The sequence below is a fragment of the Eretmochelys imbricata genome, chromosome 5 (genome assembly GCF_965152235.1).
Source record: "Eretmochelys imbricata isolate rEreImb1 chromosome 5, rEreImb1.hap1, whole genome shotgun sequence".
In the NCBI taxonomy this organism is placed as follows: domain Eukaryota; kingdom Metazoa; phylum Chordata; order Testudines; family Cheloniidae; genus Eretmochelys; species Eretmochelys imbricata.
Genome location: NC_135576.1, coordinates 20239119 through 20265267, shown reverse-complemented (window position 1 = coordinate 20265267; position 26149 = coordinate 20239119). Strand labels below are relative to the sequence as shown.

The 26149-nt window shown below is 38.2% G+C and overlaps 1 protein-coding gene across 5 annotated transcripts in view; it reads right to left on the bottom strand.

The window, feature by feature from the left end:
• WDR7 (WD repeat domain 7) overlaps positions 1 to 26149 on the bottom strand; it is a 370274-nt gene that overhangs the window by 240087 nt on the left and 104038 nt on the right. For 4 of the 5 annotated variants that reach the window (XM_077816698.1, XM_077816699.1, XM_077816695.1 and 1 more), the window contains 4 exons: positions 21932 to 22701; positions 21333 to 21421; positions 9917 to 10035; positions 7914 to 8037 (listed from right to left, as the gene is read on the bottom strand). In XM_077816698.1, the coding sequence (XP_077672824.1) occupies positions 7914 to 8037; positions 9917 to 10035; positions 21333 to 21421; positions 21932 to 22701 (1102 nt within the window). Of the gene's footprint in view, positions 1 to 7913; positions 8038 to 9916; positions 10036 to 15200; positions 15291 to 21332; positions 21422 to 21931; positions 22702 to 26149 lie in introns of all 5 variants that reach the window. The other variant, XM_077816700.1, reaches the window with a different exon arrangement.

The following is a 26149-nucleotide window of genomic DNA, read 5'->3' as shown; positions in this document are numbered from 1 at the left end:
AGTAATTAAATTTGTCCTTTGGACAAACACTGAAATGTTAATAAAAATGTACATTTTATTTTTTAAAGCAAATAAAATTTCAATTCTGAAACAAATATGTTAAGGAATTCTCTATATGAAATAGAAGTGTTTGCATATTATTATGCAACTACTTACAATAAGTAAAAACAGGCTCGGTTTCTAGGTAAATTGTGGTTTATGACTTGAATAGATGATCTCATGAAGCACTTCAAATGTCCAAGAAAATAGATTCTAGGAAGGTCATACAGGCATCTCTTCACTATGCTGCATACATTAATGGGTAAGAAAATAACTATGTTTGAAGAAAATAAATAACTTTATGTAAGGTCTATTGCCAGCTATTTAACAGGGTTGGAGAGGAAAGGAAATGCGTTTTGGCATACCACATATATATACTACTGTAATATATAATAGTAAAGTATGTATAATATATACTACATCATATACATGTTTGTGAGTGTTGATTAATCATGAGAAAGACAAGACATTTTCTCTCAAATTTAAATTCAGCTTAACCTTTGTTAGCCCATGAGTACAATGCCTCTGTCTTTTGCACCAATGCAATCTTCATCAGGGTCCACCATTCAGAAATCCAAAAAACAGACATACTAGCCAGGAAAAATATTTTGATGAGATTTTCTCAATATAGCTCTATCTCCAAATGCAAAACAAGATAACATAAGGACACTTAAGTAAAACTAGGGGTTAATGTGTATATCTAATAATTCACTTAAAAAGTATCACCATTGTATTGTATAATTCTCCACCTTTCAAAAAAATCTCAAGAAAGATGAAACTATATGGTCAACTATATGGTGAAACTGCAGAATAAAGTAGTTAAGAGGAAACAAAATAGTTAAAGGATTATTGCATATACAATTTTTCTCCCCTTTACAAAAAAAGCACCCCAAGAAGGGAAAAAGGTTTCAAAATAATGAGAATGATTTCTAATACAAACATCATCAGGAACAGAATAGTATATTGGATGCAGGAAGGCTAGAGGAGAAGAAGGAATAGATGGCTCAAGGAAATTGGTAATAGGATATAGAGCCTTTCAACTTCAGTTCATAGGTTAAATCCAGCCCAAGCTGGTAGTGACCAAAACTAGTTACTATACAGTGGTTGCTCAGTAACCTGTGTGAAATGAATTGGTGGTCAAAATCCAGTCTCAACCAGACAAGTTTTCAGTGTCATAAGCTGCCAGACTCAGCAGAGATGTCAAAGGAAAATAACCGTCACATCCCTAAAAGCAGTTCCTTCTGGTCAGGTTTGACACATAATGGCATGACAGCACAAGGGAGCACTGCAACTGCTGTACTAGTTTTATGGACAGAGGACCTGAGTTTCCAATGCATCAATCCCAGCACTGATTACTACTTTTAAAAAAAAAAAAAATTGACAGAGAAAGAGAGAACAGAAGGAAAAATGTGAACATACCCTTTCTATACAGGAAGTGAAACAAAAATATCCTGCAGTACTAAAAACAAGTTAAAGAGAGTCTTATTATATGTTTAACACAAAAATTAAATGATAACTATTGCTTATGGTTTTTATTTAAAATGATAAAAGCCAAGGAATAATTTCAAAAGGAAGGAAGGTATACTACCAGCCAATATATAGTCCCTACCCCTACTTCCAATGTCTAGACATTATTGTACATAGTGTATGGTCACAGACTCAAAACACCAGGAAATACTTCTGAATTTGCCAGTTATTTGTTTATTGAGTACATGGCAAACTGTAAAAATAGGCAAAGTCACTGTAGATTAATATTTAAATAAATTATATAATACTCAAATAGATCCTCTATCTCTGAACACTTGGCAAATGAGACATGTCATGAGTAGTTCCTTTAAGAGACAGTGTTACTGCGTCCAAACAAATAGTTAGACAGTGAAGTGATGTGTGGTCTTCAAGGCCTGAATCTGGCAAATGCTTAGGCATGTGCTTATCTTTAATATCATGAGTAGTCTCATTTATTTCAATAGTTCTTTTGATTTCAGCGGGATTACTCTCTGTAATTGTTAACCAGGTACAGAAGTGTTTGCAAGAATGAGGCCTAAATGCTGAAGGTAGGCATGAATAAATGTACTAGGTAGCTCATAAGGGTTAATGAGTGCATTGTTTTAGTACAACATTATTGTACCTATTTAAAGAATTGTGTGTATTTTTCACTATTTTATTACACTAGAAAAATATAAAAAATCCAGAAAATACTAAGATAGTACAGTTTTTATTAGTAGTATGTTCAAAAAAGTTATCAAGAGCCTTGGTCAGCAAAAACAGCACTTAACATTTTAGATTAAAAAACCCTTTATAATCTCGAAAGAATTGTTGGGTTTTTTGTTTGTTTTTGTTAAAAGGTAAAAAAGTAAGGCAAAATAATAAAAAAATGTCTGTATTAATATAATCTTGAAATGTGATTTCATCATATCTCAAAAGGTAAGCAAAGTTAGCCAAGCCAATACTTGGGTGGAAGCCAACCACAGAACATAGAGGTGCTGCAGACATAATGTTAGTGATTTAACTCTTTGTCGGTGTTTAAACAGTTTCTTAACATGGTTTCAGGAAACAACAGGATGCTGGAGTATCCTAGCCAAATTCCAAGTCAGGAAATTAAGTATGGCCAACGTACATGTTTCCTGTAGTTTCTATTAGATTCTCCTTCATTTCTTATTCTAATGTTTTGTGAAATATTGTTATAGGAATTATAAATGGAAAAAGACCTCTTACTTCATCTGCTTCATCCCCAGGATTAGGGCAGACTAAATGTTGGTGCACACTGTTACTGCATATTGTAGCAGTGAATTAAATTATACCTCTGCGATAAACTATATACCAGTAAATCCTATTTCAATATAGGAAATTATTACTGTTTTTACAAAAATTATAATGCGTTTTAAGTAGTCAACACATCAACAAATTCATATTATCTTTAATAAAATACTATAATGAAACAGCACTAAAGCTTAAGGGGTTTCCCCTAAACTTACAACAAAATCAAATTTGAAGGCTCCATTGCCCCCAATTACAAGTTGCTGTAGAAATATCTTTAACATGTTACAGAGATGTTAAGTTAGGAATAGGTTGTAGTAGCAAAGATTGTAGCTAGGAAAATCCTGTTTTCAGAAACAAATATTATTAATAATAGCTGAGTGAATCAAAATCTAAGATGTACAAAGTCATTTTGCATCTAAAACAGAATATTTTTCAAAGTTTTCTATTTGGGATAAAGATTGCTATTCAATAGCTTGAATAAAATGGCCTGGTGGTCTCAGAACAGCTTCTAGTGGACAGATGTTACAAATAAATGTCACTCTACTACCTTTACTGGCAGTATCAATGGAGACAATCACAAAGACTTCTTACTCTTACTGATGATTTCCACATCTGGGGCACATTTGTGGGTAGAATGGAGACGCTTGCTTTATCAAAATATGTGTGGTACATATTCAGTGGATAAACACTTAATTCTCAGGACCAACAACATAGCATCTTTGACCACCACCAAAATTATGTCTCACCCCACAATCTGATCCAAGTGGGAGGACCCTTGTGTCAGGAAGTGCTCCATGTACTTCAGTAGGAATGTGTGTAGAAACAAGGGTATTAGTAGATCAGACTGCAGGATCTAGGCCTTAACAACAACTAGGTTTTTTTTAAAACAAATTGTTCCATGAAATTTGGTTTATTATATAAGGAAAGACAAAATGCAGCTCCTTCTGTAATCAACTAATGCTGTTATGCAGCATTAGTACGAGATGGTACTGATATTTTCAAAATATTCCAAGTTGCATTCATCAACACAGCTAAGAAAACTAAACTGGCAGAACTTCCTCCTCTCGATTAGAAAACAGCATCTCTAAGAAAAGGAGTACTTGTGGCACCTTAGAGACTAACCAATTTATTTGAGCATGAGCTTTCGTGAGCTACAGCTCACTTATGAAGTGAGCTGTAGCTCACGAAAGCTCATGCTCAAATAAATTGGTTAGTCTCTAAGGTGCCACAAGTACTCCTTTTCTTTCTGCGAATACAGACTAACACGGCTGTTACTCTGAAAAGTGTAGAAGATTGTGTCTGATGCTGGTGCACATGTATTCTCTCTGCTCTAGATGCACAGATGGTGAAGTGCTGTGCTGGAGGAAGGAGGGCACAAGAGACATAACAAGCAGACAGGAGAAAAGGTGAGAGGGAAGAACAGAAAGCAGCAGGAGCTGCAGGAAGAGAGAAGAGGAGAACCCTCTTATGTACCTCTCTAGCACCCCCAGGAGTCTGGACTGATTAACACCAGCTTCTCAAGGAGCTTCCTGTTTCCTGCTGCTTCCATGAACCCACTTGAGGAGAGCATGCAGTCAACTGACGTAGTAGGAGCCAGTTAGGCCCTTAAGATGCTGATAACTTCCCTAACTCAGGCCCTGGTACCAGCCTGCTTATTTGTCCCCCTCAATTTAGTGTTGAGAGCCACAATAGGTGGCACAGAACAGCAGTCATGAGTGAAAGAAGAAAACGCCCCTCTAGGGCAGCATTCAGAAAAAGAAAGAAAGCAAAGGAAGCTTCTCCATCTAAGCAGGGAGGAGCTCTCCTGAGATATATAGACACAAATGTTCATGATGAACCTTCCAGCCCCAGTGAGGATGTCAGTGGTGAGGAGATGCCTGATCTTCAAGTTAGTCAGAGTGAAGGTGACCTGGCAGCTACTGTAGCATCCGTATCTCCATCACAAATGGATGTAACCATGCACATTCTTCTCTGATCTACACTTTTCTTCAGGAGTGTGGTGGAGGCGCAAGAAACAGCTGCTGCTGAGTTTAGTTGCTTAAGTCTAGATGATCAAGGACTGTGGACGCACTTGAGCAGTAGCCTGAGGGACTTCCTTGTACTGCATGGGCCACAACAAGTGAAAAACTTCATGTTCCCCAAAGACAATGAAAATAGAAGTTTCCATCCAACACATTACTGGTGTGAAATCCCCTATGGTGACAAAGTGGAGAGGCCATGGCTTATGTACTCAAAAACCCAGAATGCTGCATACTGTTTTTGTTGCAAACTCTTCCAGTCTAATGTTCTAGCCCCATTGGGTTCTACAGGAACAAAGGACTGGAAAAATCTGGCATGCCATGAGAAGGCAGCAAATCACCAGAGAGCATTCCATAGGTGGAAAGAGCATGAGATGAGACGAAGGTTAAAGGTCACCACAGATGATCAGCATCAAAAGAAGATTGCTCTTTATTGGCAAAATGTTCTGAAAAGGCTCATTGCCATTGTGAGAATGCTTGCTACCCAAAACCTAGCACTGTGTGGCACTTCAGATCAGCTGTATGTGCCAAACAGTGGAAACTTCCTTAAAACTGTGGAGCTAATGGGTGAGTTTGATGCTGTACTCCAGGAGCATCTAAGAGTCACCACACAGGAAATGTACACACACCACTACCTTGGAAAAACAATTCAAAATGAGATCATACAGTTACTGGCAACAAAAGTCAAACTGAAGATTGTGGCAGATCTGAAGTCAGCAAGATATTACTCTGTTATTCTGGACTGCACACCTGCATCAGCCATATGGAACAAATGACTTTAATGGTGCATTTTGTAACAACAACAGAACCTAGTGAAAACGTGCCTGCAATGGTGACTGTCAGAGAGCATTTTCTAGAATTTATTGACATTTATGATACTACAGAAGCTGGTATGACAAATGTGCTTCATAAAAAGCTGGAAGATACGGGAATTGCAACAGCTGACACGAGAGGTCAGGGCTACGATAATGGTGCCAACATGAGAGGAAAGAACAGAGGAGTACAGACACGGATCTGAGAGTTAAACCCATGAGCTTTTTTTGTCCCATGCAGTTCTCATTCATTGAACTTGGTGGTCAGTGATGCAGCATCAGCAGCTTCTAGTGAGGCTGCTGAATTTTTTAATGTAATTCAAATCATCTATGTATTTTTCTCTGCATCAACTCATCGATGGCAAATTTTGAAGCAATATCTGGGAACATCCTCTCTGGCACTGAAACCACTGAGTGGCACATGATGCAAAAGTCAAGCAGAGACAATAAAGCCTATCAAACACCAAATTGGGAAGATAGATGATGCCATAGTTGCCATTATGGCGGATAATGCTATGACAGGAACTGTTCGTGGGAGAACAGTGGCAGAGGGAAATGGAATCACCAGAAACATACATAACTTCAAATTTCTGTGTGGCTTAGTGTTGTGGCGTGACATAATGTTTGAAATAAATGTTGTAAGCAAGAGACTCCAAGGTGTTGACCTTGATATATCTGGAGCAATGAACAACGGGACAAAGCAAAGTCATACCTACAGTCTTACCGGTCAGATGAGGGATTTCAAAATGTTCTGAAGAGTGCACAGAAGTTGGCAGAGGAACTTCACACTGAAGCTATTTTCCCACCCATTCAAGAATACAAGAGTCACCAAAGAAGAAGACATTTTGATTACGAGGCACAGGATAATCCCAAACAACAATATAAAGATGAATTCTTTAACCAGGTGCTAGATTGTGCAATACAGTCAGCTGACGAACATTTCATGCAGCTCAAGGAACACAATAGAATATTTGGGATGTTGTATGATATTCCAAAACTCCTCACTATACCTGAAGAAAACCTCCACCAGCAATGCAGGGCACTAGAGACAGTGTTGACACACGATGACATGCATGATATTGATGCAAGTGATTTAGGTGATCAACTGAAAGCCCTTTCAAGATACATTTCAGCAGGATCAACTCCAAAGGCTGTTCTGGAATATATGTGCACAAATAAGATGACCACCCTCTTTCCAAAAGGTCACCCTCTTTTGTTGCTCTGCGCATACCTCTAACACTTCCTGTAACAGTTACCAGTGGAGAACGCAGCTTCTCCAAGCTGAAGTTAATAAAAACACATCTACGCTCCATAATGACACAGGAGACGCTGGTCGGCCTTGCAACCATCTCAATAGAGCATGAGCTGGCCCAGACTGTGGACCTTCAGCAGGAAACAGTTCAAATCTTTGCAACTAAGGAGGCATGGAAAGCACTACTTTGATTATTCAAACAGATAAAAATGCCAGGGTTTACTGTGCAGACAAGAAAAGTGATATTTGCTGTTCAGGCATTTGAAAGTTAAGTGTTACTTAAAATTTTTGAACAAGGCATTTTAAGTTGTTAGTTCTCCTTTATTGGGGTAGGTAGCAGAGCAATACCATGAGAGCAGTAGAACAGGAAGAAGGCAGAATCGAGACCTTTCTAAGTTTTGGCCCAAGCGAGGAGGCATGGGGCATCATTTGAGCTCCCGCCTCAGGTGCCAAAATGTTGTGGGCCGGCTCTGAACTCACAAACACATATCCAATTACCATCAGAGAAATCCCTCCCGTCCTTATAACTACATTTTTCATAATTTTTTTTTTAAATTCAGCCCTACTCTGTTGAATTGCAGCAAGGTGATCTAGTTAACCATGTCCTTGGCAGCGCATGAACTGTCTGAACTTTACTCAGGCGGGGGGGGAAATGAAGGATTAGTATTTGGTTTTCCTCCCAGTTTTATCACCATTAATTCACTTGGAAATTTCATGGGATAAATATTGAAATAATGTGTTAATAAATGTAACACTAGCCATTCCCCAAATGTGACTTAAAAGAGGAACTGGACAAGACCAACCTTATACAGGTATTTCAGCACAAATCTGTGAATGTGAAGCTGATCGTTCAGAAAGAGAAAAGTTTAATTACAGCTAATGACCTAAATTCTGGGATTTCATTAAATAACAGATATTACAAATAAAAAGCTTTCCTCTGGTGTGTACCAGTATTCATATTCATTGTTTATACACTTGCCTTAATCATATATTTTAACCAAATTAGTTTCAGGATAAATGGAGAGTACTCACGTGATATAATACTGTCAATGTACTGTGGTAAATATGGAGCCCAAGCATCAATGGTTTCTTTCCGCCCTGCCTGTTCAATTCTTCTCAGTTCTGCTAACAGCAAGGCCTGGGCAGCTTCCCTTACCTACAAAGTAAACCAGAATGTCATACAAGCTCAACTCTCAAATAATATTTACAAATATTTTTTTTAAAGCCTAACAGGAAAGTTATCCAGCCATTACTTTCTTACAATACAAACAACAGAGCTAAGCTAAAAAGATAAATTTACAAAACCCAACACCTAAATACTGTTTTTAGGTCTCTGACAGTTACACAGAGCTAAATTCTATGTCCATTTCCATAACTAGATGAAAAAAATTTAAATAAACATTAATAGTTTTTTAGCTTTCATTGACTACTTGACTCATTAAAGAGCACTTTTACTTAGAATCACAGAAGATTAGGGTTGGAAGAGACGTCAGGAGGTCATCTAGTCCAACCCCCTGCTCACAGCAGAACCAACTCCAACTAAATCATCCCAGGCAGGGCTTTGTCAAGCCGGGCCTTAAAAACCTCTAAGGATGGAGATTTCACCACCTCTCTAGGTAACCCATTCTAGTGCTTCACCACCCTCCTAGTGAAATAGTGTTTCCTAATATCCAACCTAGACCTCCCCCGCTGCAACTTGAGACCATTACTCCTTGTTCTGTCATCTGGTACCACTGAGAATAGTCTAGATCCATCCCCTTTGAAACCCCCCTTCAGATAGCTGAAGGCTGCTATCAAATCCCCCCTCACTCTTCTCTTTTGCAGACTAAATAATCCCAGTTCCCTCAGCCTCTCCTCAGAAGTCATGTGACCCAGCCCCCGATCATTTTCATTGCCCTCCGCTGGACTCTTTCCAATTTGTCCACATCCTTTCTGTAGTGGGGGGCCCAAACTGGACACAATACTCCAGATGTGGCCTCACCAGTGCCGAATAGAGGGGAATAATCACTTCCCTTGATCTGCTGGCAATGCTCCTACTAATGCAGCGCAATATGCCATTAGCCTCCTTGGCAACAAGGGCACACTGATGACTCATCTCCAGCTTCTCGTCCACGGTAACCCATAGGTCCTTTTCTGCAGAACTGCCACTTAGCCAGCCGGTCCCCAGCCTGTAGCAGTGCATGGGTTTCTTCCGGCCTAAGTGCAGGCCTCGGCACTTGTCCTTGTTGAACCTCATCAGATTTCTTTTGGCCCAATCGTCCAATTTATCTCGGTCACTCTGGACCCTATCCCTACCCTCCAGCATATCTATCTCTCCCCCTAGCTTAGTGTCATCCACGAACTTGCTGAGGGTGCAAACCATTCTATCATTCAGATCATTAATGACGATGGTAAACAAAACCGGCCCCAGGACAGACTCCTGGGGCACTCTGCTTGACACTGGCTGCCAACTAGATATCGAGCCGTTGATCACCACCCATTCAGCCCAACGATCTAGCCAGCTTTCTATCTACCTTCTAGTCCATTCATCCAATCCATACCTTTTTAACTTGCTGGCAAGACTTCTGTGGGAGATCGTATCAAAAGATTTCCCCATAACCACAGAGCCAGTTATCTCATCATTTTATTTCATTTTATCTTACTTATTTTATTAAATAAAAGAGAAGACCTGTAAACTACTTGAAATTCAGCTACTCCAAATGAATTTGTTAAAACGGTCTGTATATTAGGGAAAGGGAGGTTTTCTACTGCCAAATAAAATTACTTACAGGTATTTTAGTGAAACAATGACGACATCCAGTGGCCAGTTAGATAAATCACAGATTCATATTTCTCTTGATAAAGTTCTACAGTTCTAGCTCCCAATTTAAATCCAAAATACTGGTTTAAAATATAGAGAGGCCAGGTATCTGTTTAAAAGCTGACCTGCTATTTGAAAAACATTATCCAATATTGCAGCTTACAATTTTTTTTCGAACCTAAATTCTTTGTCATATGCAGATCCCTTTGTTTTGCAATTTGCAACTTAATATTACCTCCAAGCATCGATCCTGCCACCTGCGAGCTAGCATCTCAAGAAGAGGAGGTCTAAATTTCTCCAATCCCAACAGGTCGGGGAGCATAACACAATGCATAGCAGCTAGTTGACTCCATCCTGTTAAAATATGTTAAAAACAGGCATAAAAAACACATAGGCAATTTTAACATCAAAAGGTTAAAATATATGCATTTTATTTAAATGTATTCAAAATATTTTTGGATTTACTCTGGCCACTGGCTTGGGATATGCACTTTTTCCCTAAGGCTAAATTGCTTCTTAGGGAATAGTGTGGAAACTACTCTGCATGCAGACAGCTCTCTCACTGACAAGATCAGGGTCTTAGTAAATAATATGCAATACCTTTTCTTGCAAGGCAGATATTTTTACATAAAGAACAATATTACTGTTGCCATTAAAAAACACATACACAGCTAAATCTCTGTTCTAAGCCAAATTCAGACAAGTTTGTCAATTGCAAAAACTCTCAAAATGTTACATTGTAGCAAGAAGTCACAAAAATCCAGGTTCAAAAAAACAAAAAAGACAAAACAAAACAAAAAATACACAGATGAGTTACTACTACAGATGTGAGGTATATTTAAAAGAATTAAAGCAGTTAAAAGAATCTTTGCTGAGATCAAAAGAGGGCTGTGTGTCCACTAAAAACATGACCATCTGTTTGTTGCTGTCATCTGAAGCAGAACACAATTCTTTTCCCCTCTGTCATGGGAACCTAAGGTTTAACCGTACATAGAACTTGACCCAGAGCCCATGAAAATTAATGGGCAACTTTCCACACTTTTCAGTGGACATTTGATCAGGCCTTCAGAGCGCATATGAGCTTCCAGTACCAACCACACAAATTGAATTGGCTCTCTAAGGCTCAGATCCTGCAAAGAAAACTAACTGGTCAGACCCTACACACGTGCAGAGCCCCACAGACTTAGACTGGGGTCTATCTGCCTGTGTCTCAGTGCACACTGAGAATCAGGGTCTCGGTCATAATCTATATTGTGGTCTTGACTCAACAAAGTATTTAAAAACATGCTTTGAGATTTAAAGTGCTTGAGTTCATTACTGAATCAGGGACTATACATAGAATTAAATGCAAAAACAAAAACAAAACAAAATCCATGAATTCATTCGACATTGAAACAGATTTTAAAAAGCACCACCCATGAAATTCAAAGGAAGTGTAAGTCAGCTGGCTCGTATATACATTTGCATTACTTTATATGGAGTTTAACACCTTAATATTCAAGTGCAACATATCACGTTACTGTCATTAAGCATGCAAAGTGTCAGCAGTAATACTGCACGTTGTTTTTGTACTTAATTTCATTTTTAGCTTTTTAAAGTATTATTTTAAACAACAAATAGAAAAGATGCCAGTTTAAAGTGACCTACCAGCATGTGAGAACAGAACATACATACAATTCAATATTTGAATGAAAGCTTGACCTGTTCATTTAAATCCTTATTTCAACATGTAATGCTTCAGACATATATGCTTACCATAACACATTGAAGCATCACACCTTCTATGTTAGTCAGTAAAAATAAGCATATCCAGCTTGTGCAATATGGCATTTTAGAATTTGTATAACTTATTCCAAGTAAAATTTCGTGAATTATAATCTTTTTTGCAGAAAAAGACCCTCTCCCTTAATTGACTCAGTGGGTATTAATGTCAATGGGGCTTTCCAGGGGCTCAGGAGTCCACCATGAAAAGTGAATTTCTTGATCAGGGTCTTGATCTACGCCAAGTTTGATTTTTTTAATTTTATTTTTATTTTTTTGTAAACTCTAAAAATTATTTGTGCATGGAAAGGCATCTAAATATTTTCATTAACTGTGGAAAGGTCTTTTCTTCATTCATACATACCACCACAAAAACATACAAAAATAATTTCAAGCTTTCCCACAGAAAAATTAATTTCTGAACTAATAAAAAAATCAAAAGAAATTTCATCTTTAAAAAGTAACTGTTTCTGATAGTTATAAGCACTTGAATACAGGAGCACAGAATGCAACTCCACCCTCACTGACTTTGTGGCTAGCACAGCAGCACTTACAATCACCTCCTATATTGAGTATTTTCAGTAATCTGTAAATTAATCATAAAAATTCTATTTCAGCTGACACTTCCCATAAAATTTCTCTACACAGAAGCGACATTTTAAAAACTGGATTTTCTCAGTCAAACAGACAAACAATTTAAATCCAGCTATTTTTAAATTACATGAATACAAAAATACAGAAAAGTTAAATGATTGTAAAAAAAATTGTGTGTTTCTATTACTTCCAATCTTTTTGTTTTGTTTTTAAATATTATTTTAGGGCTTCAGTTCATAATGTAGACTAAGTAACACTGGTATTATAAAAAACAACTGTAGTACTCAAGTTTCAGAAATGATAACATACTCATACTAATAATTGTTCTCAAGAATCTTTACTATCAATTTGATATTCCTATCATTGCAAACTGTAAAACAGAAATTACATCCACAACAGAGAAACTAATCTATTGTTAAACATAATACTAAAGGTATTAAAAAAAATTTTTTTAAATGGTTTCATGGCTCCAGAATGCAAAATGCATATGATGCCATAATTGTGGCCATCCAAGGTGCCTGAACTGGAGCTCCCTTTATATATATGTAGGCATGGCAACATTCAATTTATATTTTTTAATAATTTCAATTGAAAGTATTTGTTTTAGGTCTGTCAAGTGATTAAAAAAATTAATCACGAATAATCACGCTGTTCATTAATAACAGAATACCATTTATCTAAAGATTTTTGAATGTTTTCTACATTTTCAAATATATTGATTTCAATTACAACACAGAATACAAAGTGTACAGTGCTCACTTTACATTATTATTTTTATTTCAAATATTTGCACTGTAAAAAAAGAAATTTTATTTTTCAGTTCACATAATAGAATTACTGTAGTGCAATCTCTATCATGAAAGTTGAACTTACAAATGTAACATTATGTATAAAAAAATAACTGCATTCAAAAATAAAACAATGTAAAACTTTAGAGCCTATAAGTCCACTAAATCCTACTTCAGCCAGTCACTCAGACAAACAAGTCTGGTTACAATTTGCAGGTGATAATGCTGCCAACTTCTTGTTTACAATGTCACCTGAAAGTGAGAACAGGCGTTCGCATGGCACTGTTGTAGCCGGTGTCGCAAAATATTTACATACCAGATGCACTGAAGATTCATATGTCCCTTCATGCTTCAACCACCATTCCAGAGGACATGCATCCATGCTGATGATGGGTTCTGCTCGATAACAATCCAAAGCAGAGTGGACCGATGCATGTTTATTTTCATCATCTGAGTCAGATGCCACCAGCAGAAGGTTGATTTTCTCTTTTGGTAGTTTGGGTTCTGTAGTTTTCGCATCTGAGTGTTGCTCTTTTAAGACTTATGAAAGCATGCTCCACACCTTGTCCCTCTCAAATTTTGGACTGAACTTGAGATTCAGGTTAAGTGTGTAGCTATCTTTAGAAATCTCACATTGGTACCTTCTTTGCATTTTGTCAATTCTGCAGTGAAAGCCTTCTTAAAATGAACAACGTGCTGGGTCATTATCTGAGACTGCTAGAACATGAAATATATGGCAGAATGCGGGTAAAACAGAGCAGGGGACATACAATTCTCCCCTCAGGATTTAAGTCACAGATTTAATTAATGCATTTTTTTTTAACGAGCATCATCAGCATGGAAGCGTGTCCTCTGGAAAGGTGGCCGAAGCATGAAGGGACATATGAATCTTTAGTGCACCTGGTATGTAAATATCTTGCAACACCAGCTACAACAGTGCCATGCGAACGCCTGTTCTCACTTTCAGGTGACATTGTATGAATGTTTAGCATATCTGGCACGTAAATACCTTGCAACGCTGGCTACAAAAGTGCCATGCAAATGTCTGTTCTCACTTTCAGGTGACATTGTAAATAAGGAGGAGGCAGCATTATCTCCTGCAAATATAAACAAACTTGTTTGTCTTAGCGACTGGCTGAACAAGAAGTAGGACTGAGTGGATTTGTAGACTCTAAAGTTTTACATTGTTTTGTTTTTGAGTGCAGCTATGTAACAAAAAAATTCTACATTTGTAAGTTATACTTTCATGATAAAGAGTTTGCATTACAGTACTTGTATAAGGTGAATTGAAAAATACTATTTCTTTTGTTTATCATTTTACAGTGCATATATTTGTAATCAAAAACAATAATATAAAATGAGCACTGTACACTTTGTATTCTGTGTTGTAATATAAAATCTATATAGTTGAAAATGTAGAAAAAAAATCCAAAAATATTTAATAAATTTCAATTTGTAATCTATTGTTTAGCAGTGCGATTAATCGCAATTACTTTTTTTAGTTAATCGCGTGAGTTAACTGTGATTAATTGACAGCCCTAATTTGTTTATTTTAAGCATCGTTTTATTTTTATTTAAATTTTCACAATTGTAAAAAATTATGAGTTTTAAGCATTTTTTCCCCCATTTTAAACTTTCACAGTTGCGGGAATGTATGTGGGGGAGGGGTCAGATAATAATTTAATGACAGTAGATGTTGAGACAAAAAAAGTTAAAGTTGTATAATTGTTAAAACACAAATTGTTAACATAATATGTCAAAATATACAAAGTAAATAGTCTTAAATCAAACTCAAGTTCTCAAGCAGCATTTTCCTTACTTTGCCTATCTGTAAATTTTAATCATCACTGATGGACATTTTTTCATCTTTTGTGAGTATACAGTGAAATTGACCTTTCTCAACATTTACAGATAAAAATTGAATCCTTGCAAGCCAAGATACAGGAGAGAGAGAGAAGGGACAGTTGGCATGGTGTTATCCTGTGAGGGCCCCTCAACTTTGGAATATGCTGCCGTTCCCTGTCTAACAGGGTCCCAGTTTGTCAACCTTGAAGGCATATGTGTTTTCCCTAACTGAGATACATTGAAATTATTCTGTTTTTTAAATGAGAAGTTTCAGATGGAAAGAATGTCTATAAACAATTCTCATGGATTTAAAGTAAACATGATTTTCACAAAATTCAGGAAATATGAATTAAAAATAATCCTTGTCAACATTTTTACCCAGTATTAATGATCAAAGTTGGAGACCACAAATTTCATTTTGCATCTCTCCCAAGACAAATGAATATGCAGATTAAAGAGTCATGTCATAACAATGATAACGACATTAGTTGTAAGTAAATGACGAGTAGATAGAAAATGTGGAGAGAATACCTTCATTTACTAAGAAACAGCTACGTAAAGTAGGAGCAGGGTCAGAGCCAGAGCGATCAGCTTCAGAGCTAGAACAAACAGCAGGAGGAACTTGCAGAGGATAGAAGAAATTTAAAAAAAAAAAAAAAAAAAAAGAGAGAGAGAGGAAAATGAAGATAGACATTTCTGAAAAACTGATTAGTGTTACTGAAAAATGAAAAAAGAAAAACTGAGACAAACTGTGACTACATCAACTATAAAATAAAAATATTCTAGGTTTTACCAGAAGTGTAACATCAGTGACAGAAAGACAGGCATATGCGAAAGATACTAACATTAAACTTGCTTATTTGGAATAGACAAGAGTCACTGTAAATTAAGGGATTTCAAATTTGCTTTAAAATATAGCATGAATTCACAGTATTATACAGCACATCAACTAAATGCAGCTAAAATCATATCTGTTAAATTAAAAAAAAACACCAAATATGACACTTTAAAAAGATTATTCCCAAAACTAAGCGATTTGCTATTTCCTACTACTAGTTACAAAAACTAGAAATAGATACTCCTACAACAAGGCATCCCATCTAATCCATGACTCTACCCCTGAAGGACTGCTTCCTACAATTTTAGTTCTTAGTCTAGTTTTAAATGTCTGAAACTATTAAAACTAGACTAAATAAAGCCCTATACAAATAAACTGTAGCAGAAAACCTACACAAACATATAATGTGTGTACTATAATAAAGTAAAACTAGGCCTGTAGATAAGCAACTTTTAATGTAACGTTGTACAAAAAACTGTAACTGCTAAATTAAAGCATTTCAGGCTTTGAAATAGTCATGTTGTAAATTGCATCATTTCTTAGTGCAAAGGCAGTCCAAAACTAGTAATAAACATTATAGTCCCACTAATGCTCCGTGACTCAAATTATCATATGAAAAGACAGGCAAACCTTATGTCACACACATTCTACAAGCAGAGGTCAATGTTAAGATTTAGAGGTCACTATTTGACACTTCCTTCCTATAGAGAAATTACCATATGTCATGCACAAGCATCTTCAAATTAATCCCTCTCCTTTATTCCATTGCAGAACAACAATAGGTTTAGGCTCCTGAACAGATTAACCATTGTCTTCTAAATGGTATGTTTGCTTTTCATGCAATGAACTTCTTTTGTCACTGTAAGGACATCTGCATCAAAACTACTTTTTTCCATAATTTCCACGCGAACACATCATGATGGCACGTGTAAAGTGAAAGAATAACTAGCGTAAACTGCCAACCTTTTATTTTATCGAAAGAAAAATTAAATGTACTAGATATGGTAAAACAACCAACCCTGAATTTGATTTATGAGAATAAAAAGTTTAGAGAGTTTTATAAAAAATAAACTGTCTGGTAATTCACTTGGAAAAGTATCTGTTCATTTTCTTAGGATAGCTCCCTCCAAATGCACTTTTATATCAATCACTGTAACTGGAAATAACAACAGCTGGCTCAAATAGCCCAGTGACTTTGGGCTCTACACAGATACTGGTCAAAGTGATGGAGATCAAATGTCCCACAATGTGTACTAATTCTCCTAATTGATCTTAAAAAAAAAATAGCAAAAGAAATCAACAAGACAACAAGATGCTACAAGTACTACATATAGGGATAAAGAGATTTGAAAATATTGACTTTAACCTACTGCCTATGAATACCACCTGGAACAAAGATACTAAATAGAAATGTGGAGAAAATCAGAATTCAGCTTCCCATGAAGAAATACATAAATCTAATTTGGAGAAAATAGAGGTACAAACTTAATTATGCTTGTTATAAAACACACCACAAAATGAAAGTTGAAAATGACCATTTAAATAAGTGAACATCCTACGCTATACAGGGATTTGACACCAGTGCATAATTTCATTTTTGCAGATTACATTCTAATATAATTCAGTTCCCAACTGATGTCTTTAAACGTGTTATTTACCATCATAATTAGGACTGCCATTTGGATGAAAAATGACAGGTTTTTCATTCTGAAAAGGATAACTCTCATACAGAATGAATGACTTCTTTACAATCTCCACTGAGCTCTCCCTAATTTTAAAAACTTTCTTTAAGAAAGAAGGAAAGTAAATGGGTGAAAAAGGGAAGACGTCTTGAACCAATAATGCTCAATGGGCAACTAGTCTGGATCTTTTACCACCATAATTTTGCTATTAAGTTCCAGTTCTCCATTAACCTGTCATCTCATCCCAACTTTGGCCCTGATCTCACAAACACATGTTTTGAGTACATTTATGCATCCAAGTCCTGAAGCTAAACTGAGCTGAGTTTCTCTTATCTAATGAAAGTACTGGCTTAACAAAAGAATGAAGATTCACAAATGTTGCTGCCTAGCAAATTTCCTCTTTGAAGAGGAACCCCTCTCTTTTTGTGTCCAAGATGGCAATACCATCACTTAGAGAAGAAATTATCCCTCGTGCCTAGTAGCTTTCCAAATGGTAAAGCAAATCCATAGCTTTTTTGGTTGAGCTAGATTATAAATAAAGCAGCACAATGGCAAAAGAAATGCTTACTGTAACTGTGGTTCTTCAAGATGTGATGCAGATGTGTATTGCACTTAGGTGTGTGTGCGCACCTCGTGCACCAGAGCTGGAGAATTTTGCCTAACAGCACCTGTAGAGGGGTAGTGCTCACACCTCTTGCCCTTAACCCCTCCCCTGGCCTCTTGCCCTTAGACCTCCCCCTCCCCAAGTTTCTTTGCCCCCAAACGCCCAGAGACTAGACTCTGATGCAGTGGGATGGATGGCGCATCGTGGAATACACGTCAGTAACCATTTATTCTTCTTAGAGTAGATGCAGCAGTGTATTCCACTTAGGTGGCTTACAAGCTACCCACAGAAGGTGAGTCTAGGGGTCTATTTAAACAACGCCTACAAGACTGCCTTCCCAATATTTGCATCTGCTCTGGATGCTGCGGTAATGGCATAATGGTTTGTAAATGTTTGTATCAACAACCATGTGGCAACCCTGCAAATGTCCAGGATCGAGACGTCACTTAAGAACACTACCGATGTAGCTTGCACCCTCCCAGAATGAGCTTTCACCTGTTTCATATGCAGTCTTGATGCAGGAAGTTATCCACTTAGAGATCATCTGTGAGGAAACTGCCTGTCACTTCATAGGGTATGCGTATGACGCAAAAAAACGAAGCAAAGCCCAAAAGGGTTTAGACCTGTCAACATAAAAGGCCAGACATCATCTAACATCCAAAGTGTGAAGATGCCTCTCCTCCAGAGATGAAAGGAGCATGGGGAAAAAAACACAGGCAAATATGCCCCCTCGTTTAAATGAAACTGAAAGACCACTTTAGGCACAAATTACAGCTGCGGCTGCATCATCACTTTGTCTTTGATGGCAGAGCCTCCTTACATGCAGTTCTCCAAAGCCAGGAACTCTCACGCTCTCCTTGCAGATGTTATCGCCACGAGGAATGCGGTTTTTTGACATAAGAAAGGAAAGAGGCAGGATTCCAGAGGCCTGCACAGAAGTCCCATAGGGGCTGCTAAGAATGTGTTAAGGTCCGGTAAGGGAACTGGTTCCTGCACTGGCAGATGGAGGCACAAGATTCCTTCTAAGAATCTCATCACCATGGCACTCAAAAACACCGATCTTCCATGAATGGGTGGATGAAAGGCTGAGATTGCCACACCCTCAACAAGTGAAGCTCAAGGCCTGATGACTGAACATGCAGCAAATACTCCAAGATGTTTTGGATAGCCAGCAATGCCTGAACTCCGCAGACCAGTGACCACACTGAAAATGCATCCACTTTGCCGAATAGGCCATTCTGGTGGAGGGTTTTCTACTACTGAGTAGGACCTGTTCAACAGCCACTGAACACTGCTCTTCTCCCTCATCCAACCATGCAGCAGCCACGCCATGAGATACAGGGAGCTGAGAACGGGATGCAGAGTGCAACCACGGCTCTGTATTAGCCGGCTGGGATAGAGAGGAAAAGATATGTGAGGCTGAATCAGCAGCACAAGAAGGTCAGAAAACCAGCACTGCCTCAGCCATGCCAGGGCAACGAGGATGAGCTTTCAGCTGTTGTCCCTTCTGGCAAACAGATTGATCACTGGATGCCCCATGCTGCAAAGATGACTCACAGAACACTGGGCTTCAGACACCACTCGTGATTTAGGGAAAAATTCCCGGGGAGATGGTCCGCGATATGATTCTGGACCCCGGGCAAGTGATCGACTATCAGAGATACTCCAATCAAAGCAGAATTGCCACAACCGGATTGCCTCTTGGCAGAGCATGCTGGAGTGTGCTCCCCCTTGCCTGTTCACACAATACATCCCAGTGGTATTGTCCATAAGTATGTGAACTACTGAACCCTTGATGTGGTCTAGGAAAGTGAGACACCCATTGTTGATGGCCCAAAGCTCCAGGACATTGATATGCAGTGGAACTTCCTGCTCTGACCACAGGCCCTGAATCTTCAGCGATCCCAGATGCTCTCCCCAACCAATCAGGGAGGTGTTGGTGACAACAGTCCTCATTGGTAAGCACCAGATGAAGGGAATGACTTGAGATAAATAGGCCCAGTGGCCTGTGATGGGATATTAGATGGCGTGGGATCTGAGTTACCCAGGAAAGAATTTTCTGTAGTATCTGGCTGATGAATCTTGCCCATATGCTCAGGGTTTAGCTGATCACCATATTTGGGGTTGGGAAGGAATTTTCCTCCAGGGCAGATTGGAAGAGCCCCTGGAGGTTTTTCGCCTTCCTCTGTGGAATGGGGCATGGGTCACTTGCTGGAGGATTCTCTGCTCCTCGAAGTCTTTAAACTACGATTTGAGGACTTCAATAGCACAGATATAGGTGTGAGGTTTTTTGCAGGAGTGGTGGGTGGATGAAATTCTGTGGCCTGCGTTGTGCGGGAGGTCAGATTAGATGATCATAATGGTCCCTTCTGACCTAAATATCTATGAATCTATGAGATACATTTGCTTGAACTATCCACCAGCACAAGGAGCCCAGGATCAATGAGGGGAGGTACAGTCCTAAGCTACATATGAAGAGGGCAAAGGTGCACCTTTGCGAATTGAATCTCCTGTGTGCATGCAGACATATGGCCTAAGAACCTCAGGCATAAGTGAACCATCATGGAAGATTGAAACTGCAGACTGAGACAAAGGCAGCAAATTGTCCAGAAAAAGTCGGTTAACAGAAACACTCTCAAACTCGTAGAGTCTATTAGGGCCCCAATGAACTTGATTTTCTGAGTGGGAACCAAGATTGATTTTCCAGTGTTTAGAATGAGACCCAGATGGTTGAGTAAGCAAAGTGTAATGTGTAAGTGAGAAAGGACTTCTTCCCCGGACCTGTCCCTGAGAAACCAGCCATCCAAATATGGGAAGACATGGATTTCCTTTTTCCTGAGGTACGCTATCACTGCGACCATACATTTGGTAAAAACCCAGGGGGCAGAAGACAGACCACAGGGAAGGACTGTGTACTGAAAATGGCAGGGCACTATAATGATAGAGAAATGTTCTGGGGCTCAGGAGAACTGCCACTTGGAAATAAGCATCCTCAAGGTCCAGAGCAGCAAACCGGTCATTCTGAGTCAAAGCGGGGAGGGTAGCTGATTGGGTAACCACGTGGACCCTCATGTATCTGATATATTTGTTGAGATTGCAGAGGTCAAGCATAGGTCTTAACCCTCCCTTGGATTTGGAAATCAGGAAGTACCCCGACACCGGTGTTCTGGAGGAACTTCCTCTACCACTCCCAAGACCAGCAAAGAGTTGAGCTGCTTGAGGAATAATATCTTTTGAGAGGGGTTCCTGACAAGGGTCAGAGAAGGGGGTGGGGGGAAGAGAGTAGTGGAATTTTGTCATGTTTTGTATGAAGCAGACAGTTAAATGTCATGGGATCACACTATGTTAATATCAGCACTTCATTATACTGATTAAAAACACACATGGATCTTAACGTACACATTTTCATAAGGAATATCATAGTATTTTCTTTTTACAGCTAGAAACCAATGCAATGTTATCATCACTACTGAGTAGCTAGACCATTTCAATCTAGAGCTAAAATGTCATGTCAGTTATCTCACAGGCTTTAATTTTACCTTGTTTAATTTGCCCTTGAGCTGCATTACTGGAAGCTGGTGGGGGAGACTTCATTTTAGACAAATCTGGGGTGCCTGGCCTAGGAGGCCTAAAAATAAACAAAAAATTCAAAGCTTATTTTCCAAGAGATATTTATTCTGATTTAAGTGTCCCATTAAAAGAGTGTCCCATCAAAACACTTTAGTTGCTATTAAAATTGAGGCTTATTAGCAATTCACAGATAATCCTAATTTCTCATCAAGTATAACTGAAATATCATCAGTATAATTTATTTAGAATTTGATAATCTATTTAAAAGTTATTGAGAAAACAAATACAAATATGTGAGCCTAATTCTCTCTATCTTACAACCATTTTATGTGCTGAAACAGCAATTAAGTCACACTGGTGTAAAAAGACCCACAACAAGTATAACATAATGGATACCCATACCATGATCATCTAGTGCAGCTGTAATAGGTGTTCAATAGCACAAAGCTATAAAGAGTAACAGAATAAAATTAAATTAAATAAAATAAAAATATTGTTTTACAATAAAAAAATCAGAAGGCAAACAGGTTATTACAAGATAAGTAAATACACTGAATCCTTTTCATACCTGATTGGACCCTTCTTCATATGGTCTCCAATAAAAGTTGCATTAGTCATACTCATCAAAGTATTCGCCAAAGAGATAATAGATAGGAGATGCTGAGTAGTGACTGCACGTGATACTCCATATGTCCCCCTTCCTAGTCCCTCTGTAATGGACATTTTCCTTTCTACTTCCACACTACCATATGACGGTTTGCCCATGGACTGGTTATATCCTGGAAGCATCAGAGACATGTGGCCTCCTCTAGATAGCAGACCAAAGGACACAGAACAGTGCGGTTTAAGCATGCCAAGGCGATCAAGACAAACATCATCTAGAACTTCATTCAAACCCCAGGCATGAAGACAGGACATAAAAAGCTTTGCTGTGTCCATGGTTAGATTATACTCTAATAAGGTTAATGGTTTAGATTTGCTGGAGCGATATTCTGGGTCACTGTCTTCCCTTCTCTGTCTCATTGATTCTTCATCCTCATCTTCATCATCAAGAAGATGTTCCTTTATGTTCTCTTTGATCGTTTCCTTGACTTGCTGGAAGAGCACTGCTGCTCGTTTGCCAGCCAGAAAAGACCCCCCCTTATCAGAACTACCAGATGCTTTCTGTAAATTCTCTGGGGAAATGAGTGCAGTATTAGGCCTAGAGGCTTCTTCAGTCAGTAGCTGAATAATCAGAGCTTCTACATCAAAGAAGAGCACATGTATATCTGGATCTGTTAGGTTAGTCTTTATGGCTTGAACCATCAGAGAATTGTGTGAATATTTAGGCAAATTCCCCTGCAAAGAAAAAAGAAAAAGTACTGATTAAAATGAAAATAACATCTTCACTTTATTAATATTTTCAATCTTTTCACAAAGTTAGTTTATAAACATAAGCATTACAGGTAAGAAAAGTTTGAGAACGTATGAGATTTAAAATACGTAATTCAAGTGCCTACGGAAAACATCATACGATTCCATTTAAGACACAAAAGAGAGGAAACATAATAGCTTTGAAATATCATTGGGTGGGTTTTAGCTTAAGTACATGCAAATTTTAGTTACACAACTCCATCAATGAAATACCAATCAGCAGTCACTTCTCATTGATTCTTTAGATCATGAACCCTAAAAGATAACAGCTATTCTACAAATATAAAAGAAACCCATATATTCTGGTCTATTAAATTCAAACCAAACCAAATCAAACCAACCCCCCCCCCCACCGAAAAAAAAAAAAACACACACACATCTTTGGTATTTCAGACACTAATAAAATTTGCAAAAACAAGGACATAATTTAGCCTACTATGCCAATTTATGTGATCAGAAGCTGAAAAAGTAAAATAGATATTCCTCAAGTTTGAATTTTTCTCTACTGTTCCACCCCTCTCCCCCAAAAAACAAACATACACTACTGATGGAGAAAAGCCAGCAAGAGTGTAAAGAAGAAAGGAATAAACAACACCAACATTGATTTCTAAGTACGATTAGAATTCTATTTTCTCCCTGTAACCAAAGTAGACATTAATTCCGGAGGAAAACACATTTATATATTTATATAGCACTTTAATACCTGCTACATCAGAAATGTGATAGTTTCCTTTTAAAATGTCATATATACAAAGGGTAATTGTGAAGCTATTATTCTTGCTGCTCAGTTTAAGCAATGGACTGCAATATGTAAGGGTCTGAGGGGAAAAAAAATAAAAGGATTGATATGTGGTCACTGTATAGCATTTCCAAAACCCAAAATGTGGAAAAACTATCGGTGGAGTGCAGGGACTAATTGAGTAATCAAATTATGCTTTTGGGGGGGAGGGAACTTGATTGCGGTCAGTGACTGTTTCTTTTTTGTCTGAAAATGCAGTCTTTTGTTATAATTTACAGAATTGTAAGATTTGAGGGGACATGTATCTGTATCTTTGCCTTCATGTTTAAAGTAACTGTCCACTGGGAATACAATAGCTTCTTTTATCATTTCAAATGAAATACCCTTACCTTGTACAAGGCTGAGAACAGAAAATAAAGTTACCTTTAGCATTTTTTATATCCATCAGATTGAATGGTTTGCTAAACCATTGCCACATTTGGTGAGAGCTGGACAAGCAGTGGGGGAGGTCCAGGTTAGGTATGAGGAAAAACTATTTCATTAGGAGGGTGGTGAAGCACTGGAATGGGTTACCTAGAGAGGGGGTGGAATCTCCATCCTTAGGAGGTTTTTAAGGCCCAGCTTGACAAAGCCCTGCCTGGGATGATTCAGACTATAACAGGGTTCAAAAAAGACAAATAAATTCATGGAGAATAGGTCCATCAATGACTATTAGCCAGAATGAGCAGCGATGGTCCCTAGCCTCTGTTTGCCAGAAGCTGGGAATGGATTACAGCAGATGGATCGCTTGATGGTTACCTGTTCTGTTCATTCCCTCTGAAGCACCTGGCATTGGCCACTGTCCGGGGACAGGATGCTGGGCTGGATGGACCTTTGGTTCTTATGTTCTCTTTTTCATTTTTCTGTGTTAGTTCATTGGAGAGCATACTCATGGTCTGATTTCACCTACTGAAAAATAAATCCCACTAACCACACACCCCTACTTGTAATGTACCACCCTACACTAGCACCCATTTAATTAACAATTACAAACCATGCTTGATGGGGATCCACCCTGAAAGAAATCTTTCCCGAACTCCCTCTTCTGGCCTTCAAACAATGCCTCTTCCCCCAACCTCACCAAGCTCATCATCAGAAGCAAGCTCCCCACAGACCAGGACACACCAACTTAAAGCAGCACCAAACCCTGCCAGAACAGATCAAAACATGCAGACATATCTCCACTAGTATGAAGATAAATAACCCCCTCAACACACCTCTCAAGATGAAAGGGTCCTACTTATGACAACATGTAGTGTACCTCATCCAGTTCATCAAATGCCCCAGCAAGAACTATGTAGGTGAAACCTGACAATCATTGTGCTCTCCAATGAACTCACACAGAAAAATGATAAAGACAAAAAACACCCACGGGCCAACACTTTTCACAAAGTAATCACTCTGCAAGTGACCTCTCAGTCTTCATCCTCAAAGGAAACCTGCACAACACTTCAAAAGATGAACCTGGAAACTTAAATTCATAGCTCTGCTGGACACTTAAAAACGAGAGACACTGGTTTTACAGCTCCTTACAACAATTTGTAACACACCTACTCCCTGTTAACCCTTTATTACCCACTTCATTTTAAGTGGCATCCTACAGTATGTGTGAAACCCTTATGCTTAACTATCTGTCCCACCTTGTACTTAGTTCAGATACTCTGGTTACCTTCTCCAGAACTGAGGAAGAGCTGTGTAGTTCAAAAACTTGTCTCTTTCACAAACAGCTGGTCCGATAAAAGACATTACCTCAACTACCTTGTCTCTCTCATATCCTGAAATCACCATGGCTACAGCACTGCAAACAACATAGAAATTGCCATACAGATCAGACTAGCACTCCGTCTAGTCTAGTCTAGTCTAGAATAACCTGCCCTGAGTGTAAGTTTCTTCCTAACATAGGTAGATAGTGATTGGCTTATACGTTTAAGCTCTCCATCTGTTCTAAAACAACTGTTGTTCTATTTAATATAATTTTGGATATGCAGAGGCTGGCATCACTGATGGAGGTGGGGATTGACAACTTAGTGATATATAAGATGCTATGGTAGGCAAAAACCAAGGAAAGTCTTAAAAATGAACAGTCAGTTTGTATCTGATATGATAGACATGGGGGAGTCAGTGAAAAGATGTAAATAGCAAGATGTAAATATATCAATAATAAAGTCCCCTATTATTTTTCCCCTCTGTTAACTAAATAACCTTCTTTTTTCCCCACTACTCTTTCCAACTAGAAATCTTTCAGTGTTTCTATCATAAATTCTTTTGAGGTGAGATGATTAGAAGTTAGTAAAGTTCTCAAGGTGAAGGCTTAGTACCAACTTATACAATTATATTCTCAATATTATTTTCTATCCCATTCTTTATACATCCTAACATTTTGTTTGCTTTTTGACTGCCTCCGTGCACTGAGCAGATATCTTTCTTGTGCTGTCCCCAATGAAGGCTGCATCTTTCTCTGAGTGTTTACAATTAAATTTAGAACCCATCGAGCCATATGAGTGCATTACTCCTCCAAGATGCAGTACCTAGAATTTTTCAACACTGAATTTCAGCTTCCATTGTGGTGACTATTTTTGCCTGTGTTTTTAGGCC